Raw genomic sequence first — 16,845 nt, forward strand, 5'->3', positions numbered from 1 at the left:
CCAACGTTCTGGATTATCCAACACATTTTTGTAGTCAATGTTTTCAATACATCGTGATATTTTGGTGCTAAATTCATAAATACAGTACTTACTACATAGCATTAACCCTGTATTGAACTACTTTTTTGGTCAAATTTGTTGTATAACATGATGTTTTGGTGCTTAATTTGTAAAATCATAACCTAATTTGATGTTTAATAGGCTTTTCCTTAATCTCTCCTTATTATCCAACATATTCGCTTATCCAACGTTCTTGCGGCACGTTTATGTTGAATAAGCGAGACTCTACTGTACTTGTAAAGTAAGTACTGGGGATACCTATTTCAAACTAGTAACAGAAAAAAAATCAAATTTCGTTATAAAGTGTACATAGTAAATGTTACATTCTTCAGAAGGAAGACTGCACTCTAAAAGTCAGAAGAAGGCTAGTGGTGCATCCACACTATAGAATTAATGCAGTTTGACGCTATTTCAACCGCCACGACTCACTGCTATGGAATCCTAAGAGCAGGAGTTTTTAGTTTCGTCGAAGGCTTTCATGGCCGGAATCACTGGGTTGCTGTGCTCTTCGGGCTGTATGGCCATGTTTCAGAAGCACTCTCTCCTACCGGCTGTTAGGAATTGTGGGAATCAAAGTCCAAAACACCCGGAGGGCCGAAGTTTGCCCATGCCTGGTGTAGGCGCACATCAGAATACGGCAGGAGAGAACATCCGTACCAAAAAAAACCCCATCCTCATTCATGGTTGGCAGACAGAATGGATTGCACCACTTCAGATCTTAGAGCGGGGTGTGACTTTGCACTTTAGAATGCTCCCCTCTCTATTTGAACTGAACTAAAATACGATAAGACACATTGAGAAGCTTTAGCTTTGATAGGAGTTTTTAAAAAAACCTCCACGTGGCATTTCAGGGCTCTAACCCCCCCCCTTTCTGTGGTTTGAAATGGTACGGCCTGAGTTGTGGGAGGCGGGAGAGCGCGGGGATTGGACAGGAGGGAAGGGGCGGGCCTTGGGGGAAGGCCCCGCCCCCAGCGTGAACTTGCGCCTTGGCTGGAGCGCTGGGAGGGAAGCCCGGCATGACGCGCCCGCGGGTCCTGCAGCCGCCGCCGCCGCCGCCGCCGCTCCTTGTGCTGGTCCTGCTGCTGCTGCTGCTGCAAAGCCCCGGCCCGGGCGCGGGAGAGCGGAGCGGAGGGAGCAGCAGCAGCACCGGGAGCGGGAGCGGCCTCCGCAGCGCCATGGAGGAGCTGGCCACGGAGCAGGAGGCGGAGGAGAGCCACCGGCAGGACAGCGTCTCCCTCCTGACCTTCATCCTCCTGCTGACCCTCACCATCCTCACCATCTGGCTCTTCAAGCACCGCCGCGTCCGCTTCCTCCACGAGACCGGCCTGGCCATGATCTACGGTGAGGCCGGGAAGAGGGGGAGTGGCAGGGGAGGAGGCCCGGCTGCACTGCGGGAACACCCGCCCTCGCCCCGCTCGGACCGGCAGCCGTGGTTGGGGAGGCGGGAGGGAGGCCCGTGGAACTACAGCTCCCGGGGTCCCATAGCATTGAGCCGTGGCAGTGAAAGCAGTGCAGGTCAGGAATGGGAAAACGTGGGCCTTCCGCCAGGTCTTTTGGACTTCAACTCCCACCATTCCTCACAGCCTCAGGCCCCTTCCTTTCCCCCCTCAGTCGCTTGGTTTGCCCATGCCTGAGTCACTATTGGCATAACATTGGTTTTCACCTATCTCTCAAAATAATAATAATAATAACAACAATGGGCTCACAAATCTGCAAAGGTAGTGGAAAATGAGCACGCAAAAATACTGTGGGACTTCCTAATCCAGATTGACAAAGTTTTGGAACACAACACACCAGACCTCATGGTTGTGGAAAAGAAAAAAAGTTTGAATTATTGATGTCCCCATACCAGGTGGCACAGCATGTTAAACCGCTGAGCTGCTGAACTTGCTGACTGAAAGGTTAGTGGTTTGAATCCAGGGAGCGGAGTGAGCACCTGCTTTTAGCCCCAGCTTCTGCCAACCTAGCAGTTCGAAAACATGCAAATGTGAGTAGATCAATAGGTACCACTCCAGCGGGAAGGTAACGGCGCTCCATGCAGTCATGCCGGCCGCATGACCTTGGAGGTGTCTAAGGACAATGCCGGCTCTTCGGCTTAGAAATGGAGATGAGCACCAACCCCCAGAGTCGGATATGACTGGACTTAATGTCAGGGAAAAAGCTTTACCTTTACCTACATACCAGGTGACGGTCCAATTGACAAAAAACAACAAGAAAAATCCAACCGTTACCAGGACCTCAAGATCAAACTGCAAAGGCTCTGGCATAAACCCGTACAAGTAGTCCCAGTGGTAATTGGTGCACCAGGTGTCGTGCCAAAAGATCTCAGCCGGCATTTGAAAACAATAAACATTGACAAAATTACAATCTGTCAGCTGCAAAAGGCCACCTTATTGGGATCTGCGCACATCATCCGAAAATACATCACACAGTCTTAAATGCTTGGGAAGTGGTCAACTTGTGATTCTGTGATACGAAATCCAGTATATATATCTTGTTTGCTGTGTCATACTCTTGTCTTTTGCCAATAATAACAGCTTAATTTTTGTATCCCGCCCCCATCTCCCTGAAGGGACTCGGGCGGCTCACATGGGAACAAGCCCATTCAATATAAATTAAAACATAGATCAGTAAAATTAACAACATTATAACCACATAAAACATCAACAACAGTTTAAAACCTGAACAGTAATAATTACTGGAATTCAGAGAGTAGGAGTTTGGGCATAGAACTTCCGGGTAGGTCTGCCTGGAAGGTGGGTGTAAGGGCAATCATAAATAGGGCTGGAAGGGAGGCTGGAAACTGGATTGTAGTTCTCCCTCTCCTGCTCCCGTGGCATCCTTGCCGAGCTATGGGTTCATCTTCACTGTGGAATGGAAGCTGTATGGCACCACTTTAACTGCCATGGCTCAATGCTGTGGAATCATGGCAATTCCTGCTTTATAGGGCTTTTAGTTTGGTGCAGTGGTTCTCAGCCTTTTTTTTTTACCAGGGACCACTCTCCAACATTAATACCAAAAGGATTATGATAACTTCACACTAGAGTTTGGATCCACTTTAAATCCACTTTAGGGAGGGACCTTTCAATAGCTCAGCCAGACAGGTCCTGGGCCTCACCAAACCACGAACCCCAGAATTCTGCAGGAGACAGAAAGCAGGTTTATAAAGTGGATAAATGCTCAAGTGTGATGAGGCCCACATGAATCAGTTTTTGGTCAACTTTAGATTTGGTTTGGTTATTTAGGGTGCTGATTCAGAAAACTACATTGGATAGACCACATCAGCTCTAGTTTTTGATACAGAACATGTGCCATCCAGTAGTCCTCATCTGTTCGCCCACAGAAAACTATATTTAATAATCTAAAGCTGATGTGGTCTATCCAATGTAGTTTTCTGAATCAGCACCCCAAATAACCCCACAAGCAGGCCTAAAAACAAAGACACCAAAGAGTCCCCACTTTCTTGGTGCCATATGGAATGGCTCTGCTCAGGGGAGGCAGGAGGAGGAGGGGCAGTAGTCAAGAGGCTTGTTGTCCTTCCTTTCGTGGGTAGCCAACCTTTCCCTTCCCGACATCAGCATTGTCTCAACACTCTCAGAGGGTTTCGCGAGACCAGTCACTTGTTGCAACGGCGTAGTAATGGCGGACCATATTTTAGTTCTTGGAGACCACTGGTGGTCCACAGGCCACAGGTTTGGAACCACAGATTTAGTGCCTCATCAATCTACAGATCCAGTGATCCCATAGCATTGAGCCATGGCTACTAAAGTGATGTCAAACTACATTACTTCTACAATGGAGATTCACTATGGGATATCTTTCATGCCACCTCTTATGCTCTCTATATTTGTCTATGTGCATAAGTATATGTTTGCAGCTTGAACCTTGGCTGGCCCTTTTCCAAGGCTCTATGATTTTCCACAACTGGAGTATGTGTGTGTTGTGTACATATAGTGAATTGTTGTCTTCTTTCAAACCTATTTTTAAAAAGAGGAATTAAATGTGTATGTATTCGTCCTCTGTTTCTCGTTTGCTATTCCCAACAGACAGGCTCATCCCAATGCAAAGGTCACTTCACAGTGAGCATCATTGTGTTGTTGAAGGCTTTCATGGCTGGAATCACTGAGTTGCTGTGAGTTTTCTGGGCTGTATGGCCATGTTCCAGAAGCTTTCTCTCCTGACGTTTCACCCACATCTATGGCAGGCATCCTCAGAGGTTGTGAGGTATATAGGAAACTCTGCAAGGGAGGTTTATATATCTGTGGAAGGTCCAGGGTGAAAGAACTATTGTTTGTTGGAGACCAGGGTGAATGTTGCAATTAATCACTTGATTAGCATTGAAAAGCCTTGCAGTTTCAAGGCCTGGCTGATTCTTGCCTGGGGGAATCCTTTGTTGGGAGGTGTTAGGTGGCCCTGATTGTTTCACATTTGCCTCCAACAGACAAGAGTTCTTTTTTCCACCCTGGACCTTCCACAGATACATAAATCTCCCTTGCCTAGTTTCCAACAGACCTCACAACCTTTGAAGATGTCTGCCATAGATATGGGCAATACATCAGGAGAGAATGCTTCTGGAACATGGCCATACAGCCTGGAAAACTCACAGCAACTCAGTGAGCATCATTGCCTGCCCTTTCCTTTTTGTTTTGTAGATATGCAAAAAAAACTGTAATAGAGCTCTTTCAAATTCATATTACATAATTTGCCTTCTGTGGCACCGGCTGGGAGGCTTGTTTGGGGTCATGGATAAGTGGGGGTGGGAGGAGTTTGAATGTCAGCCTTCTATTACATAAGGAACAAATTAGGGGTATGAATGGTCTTTTCCTATAATAGCACAGCATCTTCCTAATCGTGTTGCTTTAAAACGACACTTTAAAATATCCGCTGGTGAAACAGGCAGGGCTGCTTATTCTCCTGCATTTTTCTCTTTGAACTAGTAATATATAGAATAGCGTAGAAATTGTACTCTCTGAGATAAGTTGCAGTAAATACTTGAATTGTAACCTGATGGTTAGATCTGGTCATGAGCTATTTATGGACCCCCCTCTTGTTTTTCCCCTTTCCTTTTCTTCTGTGTACAAAGGGGAGATCTTGATCTTTCCTGCTTCAAAATAAGACCCCAAACTGTGAAGAGAGGCTTCTTTAAATATTCATGGCCTTTGGCTAATGACTGCCAACTAGCTGTGCCTGCTTGTTTATCCTTCCCCCCTAATCTTTGGCAGTTGGTGTGTGTGGGTTTCTACCTGATTGGGAAGGAACCAGACACCGTCGTTACACAATGCACCTTAAGTCTATTGTGGGGATTAGGCGGCAAAGTGGGCAGAGCCTGCCCTTTGGAAGGTTTTCATGCTCCGCCACCAAAACAAAGTACATTGACGCATTTGTTCTTGCTATCTGATGTGGCAAAGAATTGGAAATTGCAATCAGCCCTGTCCCCGACACCTTTGATTAATGAGTGCTGCAGTAGGCTGCCTGCAAGCTGACAATGACAGCCCGTAACCTTGTGCTGGTTGTCTTTTTAAGCCTCAAAATAGGAATCCTATGTAGTTCTATACAGGCAATAGTGTTATATGATACAAGCGGCCCTCATATTTGGACCACAGATAGTCTTTTAAGCTCCAGATACTGTCAAGTGTATCTATTTCCACCTTTCTTGCTCTTTGGAAAATTAAAAACAACACCTAAAGGAAGACAGCGCATCTGCTTCATGTTCCATGATGCAGATGTGTCTTTTCATAAGGCAGCATGGATTGAGTGCTTCTGCAGAACAAGAAAGTGACAGTTTTCTTCCAGCGACTCCTTAAAAGTTAAATGCATGGAAGCAGTGGAATTTTCCTCTGCTGTGGTTTTTTTAATCTGTGGCAGTCAGTCATCTTCATTATTGGTTCCTGCGGCATTGCTGTGTGGTTGTCCTCCTCTCTGGTTTTTTAACATCCTAAATCCTGGCACAGGGATATCTTGAAAGATAGGTCAGTGTGTGTCATAATATATATCTCTGGGTTAGGGGCCAGTTTTCACTCTGGTACCCCAACGGACCACACTGCCTCGGTTTTTCTAACTGTGTGTGCCACATTTGAAGGTGAATGTTTTCAGATGAGTTGTCAGAGGCTTTCATGGCCAGAATCACTGGGTTGCTGTGATTTTTTTGGGCTGTATGGCCATGTTCCCACATCTATGGCAGGCATCCTCAGAGGTTGTGAGGTACAGTAGAGTCTCGCTTATCCAACATAAATGGGCCAGCAGAATGCTGGATAAGCAAAAATGTTGGATAATAAGGAGGGATTAAGGAAAAGCACCAAAACATCATGTTTTACAACTAATCGACACAAAAAGCAGTTCAATACATGGTAACGTAATGTAGTAATTACTGTATTTACGAATTTAGCACCAAAACATCGCAGTGTATTGAAAACACTGACTACAAAAACATTGACTACTAAAAAAATGGACTACAAATAAAGATAGAATTGCATAAAATGAACATACAGTAACAACATTGTCAGAAGTTAAATCCGTAAAAAGGTCATCCTGTGAAGATTTTTACAAATCTGTGATCCTTGCCTGCCTAGAGAAACAGCTGTGCGTCTGGGCAGGAGGCAGACCGCATTGGATAATACAGAATGTTGGATAAGTGAAGGTTGGATAAGCAAGACTCTACTGTATATTGGAAACTAGGCAAGGGAAGTTTATATATCTATAGAAGGTCCAAGGTGGGAGAAAGAACTCTTGTCTGTTGGAGGTAAGTGTGAATGTTTCTATTAATCACCTTTATTAGCATTGAAAAGCCTTGCAGCTTCAAAGCCTGGCTGATTCCTGCTGGAGGGAATACTTTGTTGAGAGATGTTAGCTGGCCCTGATTGTTTCATATCTGGATTTCCCCTATTTTCTGAGTGTTGTTCTTTATTTACTGTCCTGACAGAGTTTTTTAGAGTGAGTAATTGCAACATTCACACTTACCTCCAACAGACAAGAGCTCTTTCTCCTAACCTGGACCTTCCACAGATATATAATCCTCACTTGCTTAGTTTCCAACAAACCTCACAACCTCTGAGGATTCCTGCCTTAGATGTGGATGTCTCCCATCTGCAATGCTTACTCAAAAGTAGGCCCTACTGAATTAATTGACATTTACTCCTCAAAAAGTGTGTGTCGTGCTGGGTTCTCAGTGTAACAATTTCTATTTGCATTCATGCTATGTTTTTGGAGTATTACCCTCCATAAATATGGAATTATGAGTAAAAAATGTACCATGCCAATCCTTTTTTTGAGGGGGGGATAATGTATTGTGTCAGTCTTCCTAAAATCGCTTCTTGGGCATTTTTTAAAAAAAATTAGAATTGTTACGATCAGACATTCTATGAAAGCATTCACTGATATGCTGGCCATCAGTAGTATTAAAATTCTCATCAACTCCAGCCAATGTGGAAGATTTGAATACTAGGCATATATATGTATAGAGTTGTATTTGGATGCAAGTCTTGCTGAGGCTAGTGGGGTGGGTCCTACTGAATAGGTATTTATGTAAGCAAAATTACTTACAATCTCATTAAAATGTCAGGCATTTTTTTGGTTCACACTGAAATGCAAAATCTTTTCTAAATATTGTACAGTATTGGATAAACTGGTTTCTGCCTTCTAAGCAGTATACGTACATTTATAACTTTGATAGAATTGAAATGTTTTTAAACTTTTTAACACCAAAATGTTTACTAGGTTGCTATGAGTTTTCTGGGCTGTATGGCCATGTTCCAGAAGCATTCTCTTCTGATGTTTCATCCACATCTATGGCAGGCATCCTCAGAGGTTGTGAGGTTTGTTGAAAACTAGGCAAGTGGGATTTATATTTCTGTGGAAAGTCCAGGTTGGGATAAATAACTCTTGTCTGCCTGAGGCACGCGTGAATGTTGCAATTGGCCAACATGATTATCATTGAATGACCTTGCAGCTTCAAAGCCAGGCTGCTTCTTGCCTGAGGGAATCCTTTGTTGGGAGGTGTTATCTGGCCCTTATTGTTTCATGTTTGGAATTCCCTTGTTTTCAAAGTGTTATTCTTTATTTACTCTGATTTTAGAGTTTTTTAAATACTGCTAGCCAGTTTTTGTTCATTTTCATGGTTTCTTTTTTATGTTGAAATTGTCCACATGCTTGTGGATTTCAGTGGCTTCTCTGTGTAGCCTGACATGGTGGTTGTTAGAGTAGTCCAGCATTTCTGTGTTCTCAAATAATATGCTGTGTCCAGGTTGGTTCATCAAGTGCTCTGCTATGGCTGACTTCTCTGGTTGAATTAGTCTGCAGTGCCTTTCATGTTCCTTTGTTTATTGTTTTGTTAAGGCAAAGCTGTTGGTGCTCATGGTATTCCCAGGGCCTTTCCTTGAGATGTTTTCAACCCAGAGTTCCCCAGAGATGCAAGACTCTTTGGAGTCATATTAAGTAAACTTGGTCATTTTTTTGGCTGGCAAGGTTATGAATTGATGTTTAATAGAGTAGATATACAAGGGGAGGTGTCGAGGAAGAGGAGTTATGTGAGTGAAGTTCACTGATTGGAATTTCTCTGATGGAAGATGAATTGGCTATACTATAGGTCTTCAGTATATGATCATGGCAGCAAGACTGTTTCATATGCAAAAAAGGAAGAATTCGTAACTACCAGTCATGGAGGGATGGTTGATTAAACTGACAGACTTAGCAGAAATGGATAAATTGTCTTGTTTGATAAGAGAAAGGTCATTTCTCAAAGTCTGGAAATTCCCCATAGACTTTTAATGAAAGAAAGAAAGTGACTTGGCAACCTTTGGTTTTGATGATTTGATAGTATACGTTATTGAAAGAAAAGACGATGTGGAAATTCAGGTGACACAGACATGAATAATTAAATGTGCCTGTACCAGTCCTGGGCAAACTTTGGCCCTCTAGGTGTTTTGGACTTCAACTCTCACTATTCCTAACAGCCTCAGGCCCCTTCCTTTTGCCCCTCAGCCGCTTATGCGGGGAAAGGAAAGGGCCTGAGGCTGTTAGGAATGGTGGGAGTTGAAGTCCAAAACACCTAGAAGGCCAAAGTTTGCCCAGGCCTGGTCTATACCCACTGAAAGGAAGATTGGAAGTCACCTTTTCCCTCTTTCTCCTCTTCTCATTTTCTCTCTTTGTTTTTGTTCTGTATTCACAAACGCTTATTTTATTGTGTTTCATGTCTTATCTTCTTTGTTCCTGCTCTTTCTAGATTTTTCATATATTTTAAAATTATTATTTAATTAATAGCCTAGCTATATATCTGCCTCTTCTTTGCCCTGGTGTGTCCATTGTAAAGACTCTCAGAATTTGAAAAAACATACTGAAGAGCAAAACGATGGAGAAATGTTTACCCCATTCCCTTCAAAGTAATAGGAGAAAGGAATTTTTAAGATTTAATTGGTCATGATATCAAAAGCTGGAATATCTAGCTTAATACAGAAACAGAATTTACAGTGGTTGCAATCTAAAGCTTCAGGCCGAGAAGAAGCTCCATTCACATGAATGGGTTTCTGTGTTGTGACTTTTCTATGAAGTGTTATGGCATCATTGTCCTATCTTGTGGGTTCAGCCTTGGCTATTTTAATGAGGGAGATAAGGTTTTATAGATGGTGCTTTTTCTGTTTTTGAAGTGAATGGGACAAGTTCTAATACTGCGACTTACAATCAGAGAACAATATGGAGAAAGGAAAGTTTTGCAATGTCCTTCTAATATTGTTGTTTTTAAGGCCATGCTGGATCACCTTAAAGACCTGTTTAGTATAGCTTCTTGTTTTCTATAGTAACTAGCCAATTACTATTAGGACTTGGGGCATTCAATCTCTTCCTCCTCTGAATATCCTAAGCTTGATTATAACTCCTTTCAGTTTTATCTTTCTATATCCGCCATCCATATATGCATGTCTTGTATTAGTCAGTGCATTTCAAGTTGTACACATGGTTTTTGAAGAAGTGAGAGCCACCCATGTATCCTTGTCCTTCCTGTTTTATTAAAGCTGCCAGCTGTGTGGTAAAGCAAGGTGGGAAATGTTTTGCTAGAGCAAGGCATTGTTCTGTCCTGTCTGAAGGAAGCTCCAATAAGGCTGTTCCTTAAAAAATACAATAAAACTAGAAATCTTCCTGAATCCTATCTTATTATAAAATTATTAGTCTGCCTTCATTATCTCCTTTTTGGGAAAGGTTCTGGAATATGTTGTGCCTCCCAACTTATCTAGATCCATTTCAATATGGCTTCAGTCCTGGTTATGGGATAGAGACAGTTCTGGTCACTTTGATGGATGACCTATGCAGGGAACAGAGCAAGATAATATGTCCCTGATGGGTCTGCTGAGCCTATTCACAGCTTTTGATACCATCAACCATGTCATCTGCCTATTCTGCATGGGAGTTTGGGACACTGTTTTGAAGAGCCTCTGCTCCTTCCTGAAGGGGGAACCCAGAAAGTGGTATTCCTCTTCAGCACCCTGGATGCTGGCCTGTGGGGTCCCTCAACTCTGCCTTTTGTCCCATGTTGTTCAACATGCACCAGAAATGGCTGGGAAAGCATGTCCAAAGATTTTGGAATCGGTGTCCTCCGCAACAAAAGTCCGCATAGTTAAAGCAATGGTATTCCCCATAGTAACCTATGGTTGCGAGAGCTGGACCATAGGGAAGGCTGAGCAAAGGAAGATAGAAGCTTTTGAACTTTGGTGCTGGAAGAAAATCCTGAGAGTTCCTTGGACCGCAAGAAGATCTAACTAGTCCATCCTCCAAAAATAATGCCCGGCTGCTCACTGGAGGGAAGGATATTAGAAGCAAAGATGAAATATTTTGGCCACATCATGAGAAGACAGGAAAGCTTGGAAAAGATCATGATGCTGGGGAAAATGGAAGAGAAAAGGAAGAGAGGCCTACCAAGGGCGAAATGGATGGATGGTATCCTTGAAGTGACTGGCTTGACCTTGAAGGAACTGGGGGTGGCGACAGCTGACAGGATGCTCTGGCGTGGACTGGTCCATGAGTTCATGAAGAGTCGGAAACAACTGAGTGAATGAAGAAGAAGAAGAAGTTATCAGTACATACAAGACATTCAAATCTAGTTCTCTTTTCCCTTTACCGGTAATTCCAAGAAACCTGTCTCACTGCTAAAGCAGTGTGTTGGCAATTCTGGAGAACCCAAATCTGGCCACCATAACATATGCCTTGGTTACATTCCAGTTGGATTATTATAACGCAGTCAACGTGGGACTGCCTTTGAGACCTGCTTGGTAACCCCAATAGGTTCAAAATGCTGAAAATAGACTGCATATGACTCCCTTGCTGAAACAGCTTTACTGGCTTGGCTTGTCTCCAGGTACAATTGAAAGTGCTGATTTTGACCTAAAAACATTGTTATAGCTTAAGTTCAACTTTATGAAAACTCATATCTGCCCAAGTTTTATGATATTCGAGGGAGGGCTTGCTCTACATCCCATCACCTTCCAAGGCTTGGATGGTGAAGACATAGGAGTGGGCCTTCTTGGTGGCTGCTCCTAGGCTTTGTAACCACCTCCCAAGGGAGTTTTGATTTGCCCCTCTTTGTTGCCCTTTGGATGGCAAGACGAAGTGTTTCTTGTTTAAAAAAGCCTTCAGCTTTGACAGAGTGGAGTGATGTTGGGTATGCTATTTCAATATACAGTAGAGTCTCACTTATCCAACATTCGCTTATCCAATGTTCTGGATTATCCAATGCATTTTTGCAGCCAATGTTTTCAAAATATCATGATATTTTGGTGCTAAATTCATAAATACAGTAATTACTACATAGCATTACTGTGTATTAGACTACTTTTTCTGTCAGATGTGTTGTATAACATGATGTTTTGGTGCTTAATTTGTAAAATCATAACCTAATTTGATGTTTAATAGGCTTTTCCTTAATCTCTCCTTATTATCCAACATATTCGCTTATCCAACGTTCTGCCAGCCCGTTTACGTTGGACAAGTGAGACTCTACTGTACTTTCTTGTTTTAAGTGGTTTAATCTATATATAAAGGTAATGAAATTTCGGCCTAGGACAAAACAACAAAACTACACATCCCAGAAACACTAAACTTGGCAGCACAACCCCTCATCCATGCCTCTACATTCATACAATAAAAAGAAAAGAAAAATAAAGTCCTAATTAGAGGGAGAGGAATAATTGTTTTTCTCCAATTGCTGCCAGTTAGAAGGCTAAGCTCCGCCCACTTGGTTTCCTAGCAACCCACTCAGCCCAGGGGACAGGCAGAGTTAGGCCTCACTTAGGCCTCTTCCACACTGCCTATAAAATACAGATTATCTGATTTTAACTGGATTATATGGCAGTGTAGACTCAAGGCCCTTCCACACAGCTATATAACACATTTACAATCTTATATTATCTGCTTTGAACTGGATTATCTTGAGTCCACACTGCCATATAATCCACTTCAGTGTACATTTTATCCAGCTGTGTAGAAGGGGCCTCATATAATCCAGTTCTAAGCAGATAATATAAGATTATAAATATACAGTACAGTCTTACTTATCCAACATAAACAGGCTGGCAGAACATTGGATAAGTGAATATGTTGGATAAGAAGAAGGGATTCAGGAAAAGCCGATTAAACATCAAATTAGGTAATCATTATACAAATTAAGCACCAAAACATCATGTTATACAACAAATTTGACAGAAAACGTAGTTCCATGTGCAGTAATGCTATGTACTAATTACTGTATTTACAAACTTACCACTAAAATATCACAATGAATTTAAAACATTGACTACAAAAACATTGACTACTAAAAAGCAGACTGCGTTGGATACTCCAGAACATTGGATAAGCAAATGTTGGATAAGCGAGATTCTACTGTAATATGAAATAATTACTGTGGTAGAATAATACAGAACAATATAATCTCTAAAACGAGGACAGTAAATAAAGAGCAACACTCTGAAAACAGGGAAATTGAAAGGTCGCAGGTTTGAATTGGGAGAGCGGAGAGAGCCCCCACTGTTAGCCCCAGCCTCTGCCAACCCTAAAGTTCAAAAACATGCAAATGAGAGTAGATGAATAGGTACTGCTCTGGTGGGAAAGTAACGGCACTCCATGCAGTCATACCTATGGCCACCAACCCCCAGAGTCAGACACGACTGGATTTAATGTCAGGGGAAAACCTTTACCCTTTACCTTAACTACCACCAATTCCTCAATACTTTATTTCCCATACCACCATATTTCACCACAGCAACGCTTGGCTGGGCACAGCTAGTTGTTTAAAAAGTTTAATATTTTAGAAACAGTGTTTGAATCGAAGGTACTACTTAATGCTTTAAAACTTTTGTGTTCATATTAATTTAACGGCTCTGCTTTCATTTATGCTGAAAGAGGCTTTGAATCTCATTCAGGAGAAAAGCAACATATTAAGTAAAATAAATAAATAATGGCCTATCATTGGTTTAGGATAATACAGGATCTTCCAGCACTGAATATGGTAATTACTTTCTTCAACATGATTTTTTCATTTATTAGAACACTTCACATACATAAATGCATATGTTTTCATAGCTCTGTTTAGTAAGTGCCTTTCCGGTGGCAGGCTAAAACCTTTTTATTGAGACAGGCATTTCAAGATGAAGGTGTTTAAGATCAATTCAGGGAGTGCTGTGGTTTTTAACTTTGAATGTGTTTTAATGTTTTTTAATTGGGAATTTAAAACTGCGTTTTATATTTAATCCTGTTTTAATGTTCAGGTATTTGTATATTTTAAATGGTTATGCTGATGCTTTTATCTTAAGCCGCTTTGAATCCCCTACGGGGAGATAAAGTGGGGTATAAATAAATAGAAGAAGAAGCAGTGCTTCAGTGTAAGTTTATACACAGAGATTTCAACTGTCAAGAGTAATTTCTTTATGGAAAAAGGGCACATAATATCTTACTGAATGAAAAAAATGCACATGTGTTGGTGGTAACTGTGATTTTGTCAATGACACATGAATACTTGCCTTTTGGAGCTATTTTACGTAAACATTGGCATTGTTTCTGTGTAGTGGTGAGTGGGGCTGCGGTGATTTATTTCTCATTCTTCACTATGAATTGTGTATTCCCTGTTCAAGTATATCTTCTTGCCTTGAATTTCAGATTAAGCATTAATTGAGGTATTTGACACAGAGCAAAGGAGTAAAACACTGTCAGAATATATTTCACTACTCATATTGCAACTCTTTATACTCTTTCCTTTTGGAGTTGGCCCCATTGAACTCAGTGTGGCTTTCTTCTGAATATATACAATGGCACTGTTGATTGCAAACTGTTCCCAAAGCTGCCACGTTAAACAAGAAATTGTGTAAACAGAGGACATTGTCCAAGGTTGAAATTTTATGTACACTTTTTTGGGTTTAAGCCACAACAAATACTTTTTTTAACAGTGAACACATGTTTACTTCTGAATGAGTCTAAGAAACCTTAGGTACTAATTGTAAATTGTTACAGAAGCTGTTTTTTATGAGGTGCTAGTGTTTCTATTAAAAACAAACATTTCTGACACTTCTGTAACTGAGTCAGCTACAAAACTAACATTATGCAGAAGTAGGCACTGTGGTTTTGTGCTACTGTAATTCTGAGAACTTGTTATCTTCTTGGAAGTCAAATAGTTCCTACTAAGAAAATGATTGCATTTAAAAACTGGTTTCAGGTTATAGTTCATCCATCTACACCTTAATTTTTCCTTTCTTTCCCACTTGATCTTAATTTAATTAATTAGAGATATGTTTCATGTGTTGTCAAAGGCTTTCGTGGCCAGAATCACTGGGTAGCTGTGAGTTTTCTGGGCTGTATGGCCATGTTCCAGAAGCATTCTCTCCTGACATTTCATCCAGATCTATGGCAGGCATCCTCAGAGGTTATGAGGTTTCTTGGAAACTAGGCAAGTGGGGTTTATATATCTGTGACAACTTCAGGGTGGAAGAAGGAACTCTTGTTTGTTGGAGGCCAGTGTGAATGTTGTAATCAATCACCTTGATTATCATTCAATGGCCTGGCTCAAGGCCTGGCTAATTTCTGCCTGGGGGAATCCTTTGTTGGAAGGTGTTAGCTGGCCCTGATTGTTTCATGTCTGGAATTTCCTTGTTTTCAATGTATTCTTTCAGATATGTTTGAGTCCTCCATGAGACTTGGGATGGAAAACTGGGACTGGTCCTATTTTTTGTTGGGTTGTGGTAAATGAATCCTCAAATCATGACTTTCGGCCCTTCTTTGCGGAAAGGACAAGAAGAAAAGCATATAGTTCTTTAGAGTTTTCTCTTTTGCAATGCATGTTTTAATTCCCTTTGCACCAAAATACTTCCAATTTTTCTGTGAAGTCCAATAATTTGTCAGCTACTCCTAGGTTCAAGTAAGCTAATAGAAGAGGTAAATTTGAATACTTTCAGAGTGTCTATTAAGTGGGTCTTGGGACAAAAGATGGCAATTGTGGCCTTTAAAAATATTTTTGGACTACAGCTCCCATCTTTCCTAACCAATATAGTCAATTGCAGGTGAATATGCAAACTGCAGTCAACCAATGTTTTGAAGGGCACATAAGCTCTTGGCAGTTCTAAATGCCGATGCATAAGCCCATTTTAACGTACTGTACTTAAAGGGAAGATGATCCTGCCAACTGAGGCTGTTACAAATTGGAAAATTTCCACTGCCCCTCAAAATACTGTGATATCTGTGTTATCTGTTCTTTAGTGGTGAGTAGATAGGAATGGTTCTTGCAATAAGCTGTGTGGTTTTTGGCAAAATTTCTTTATCTAATTTTTTTTCTGATAACTTGTTTAAAACATCCCTGTCATACTGGCTTTAAAAAGCAGAAGTGAGAAAAAGAAAGATAACTGAACAATAAGACTGAGAGCTTCAGAAATCTCCATCTTGAGAGGAAAGGGAGGGTACAATGTTTTCACTGTAGCAGCTGTTATTGACTGGTGTTGTTCCCATTCACCGAGAAACACAATGTGGGATATTTGGTGCTTTTTCTGAACTTACTAAGATGAGATACAAGATGAGATACCTTACTCCAGCAATAAACTCCCATTCCTGGCTTCTTGATAAGCAGTCAACACCATCTCTATCCAGAAGTTCTTGCTTACGTGTGCCAAATCCACCCTGGGGGCTGATGTACCCTGGCTTTTGGGTGAACATCTACAAGGGTGGGGCATGTGCATGTGTGTCCAAGAGTATATGTGAAGGTTTCCACATGGCCTGAAACCCCAGCATAGCAGTTCGAAAGCATGCAATGCGAATAGATCAATAGGTACTGCCTCAGTGTGAAGGTAAAAGGGTGCCCCATGCTAAACATGCTGGCAACACGATTGGAGATGTCTACAGACAATAGGCTTCTCGGCATGGAAAAATGGAACAAAAGCGCACGCACGCACACACACCCCATGGCTAGATGCCGGAGATGAAAAGGAGAAGGCTTTTACCTTTGTCTGTGTATTGTATGTTGTTGTTGTTCACTATGTAATATGGTATTGCTGTTCTAGTATACAGTATCTTGGAACTAAGTGGTCAATTTTTGAATACCCTATATACTCATGTATAAGTCTAGAAATTTTAGTGGAAAAACCCTGGGTTGATTTTTTGGAAAATGGCATTTATAATCTTGTGGAAAACACCATTTTTGAAATCATAACTCTTTTGAAAAGCACAATCTTTCATAGAAGAGCTAAGAGAGTAGAATCTTCTCTTATGGTATACAACCAGATATAATTATGCAAGGCAATGGTTTCAGTTATTAGACTGAATAACCTGTTA

The 16,845-nt window shown here is 41.5% G+C and overlaps 1 protein-coding gene across 2 annotated transcripts in view; it reads left to right on the forward strand.

The window, feature by feature from the left end:
* Window positions 1-1,014: 1,014 nt before the first annotated feature.
* slc9a7 (solute carrier family 9 member A7) overlaps window positions 1,015-16,845 on the forward strand; it is a 75,679-nt gene continuing 59,848 nt past the window's right edge. The window contains exon 1 of one of the 2 annotated variants that reach the window (XM_062975335.1): window positions 1,015-1,401. In XM_062975335.1, the coding sequence (XP_062831405.1) occupies window positions 1,077-1,401 (325 nt within the window). In that variant the 5' untranslated portion in view covers window positions 1,015-1,076. The remainder of the gene's footprint in view (window positions 1,402-16,845) is intronic. The other variant, XM_062975336.1, reaches the window with a different exon arrangement.

Source organism: Anolis carolinensis, chromosome 3 (assembly GCF_035594765.1).
Source record: "Anolis carolinensis isolate JA03-04 chromosome 3, rAnoCar3.1.pri, whole genome shotgun sequence".
In the NCBI taxonomy this organism is placed as follows: Eukaryota; Metazoa; Chordata; class Lepidosauria; order Squamata; family Dactyloidae; genus Anolis; species Anolis carolinensis.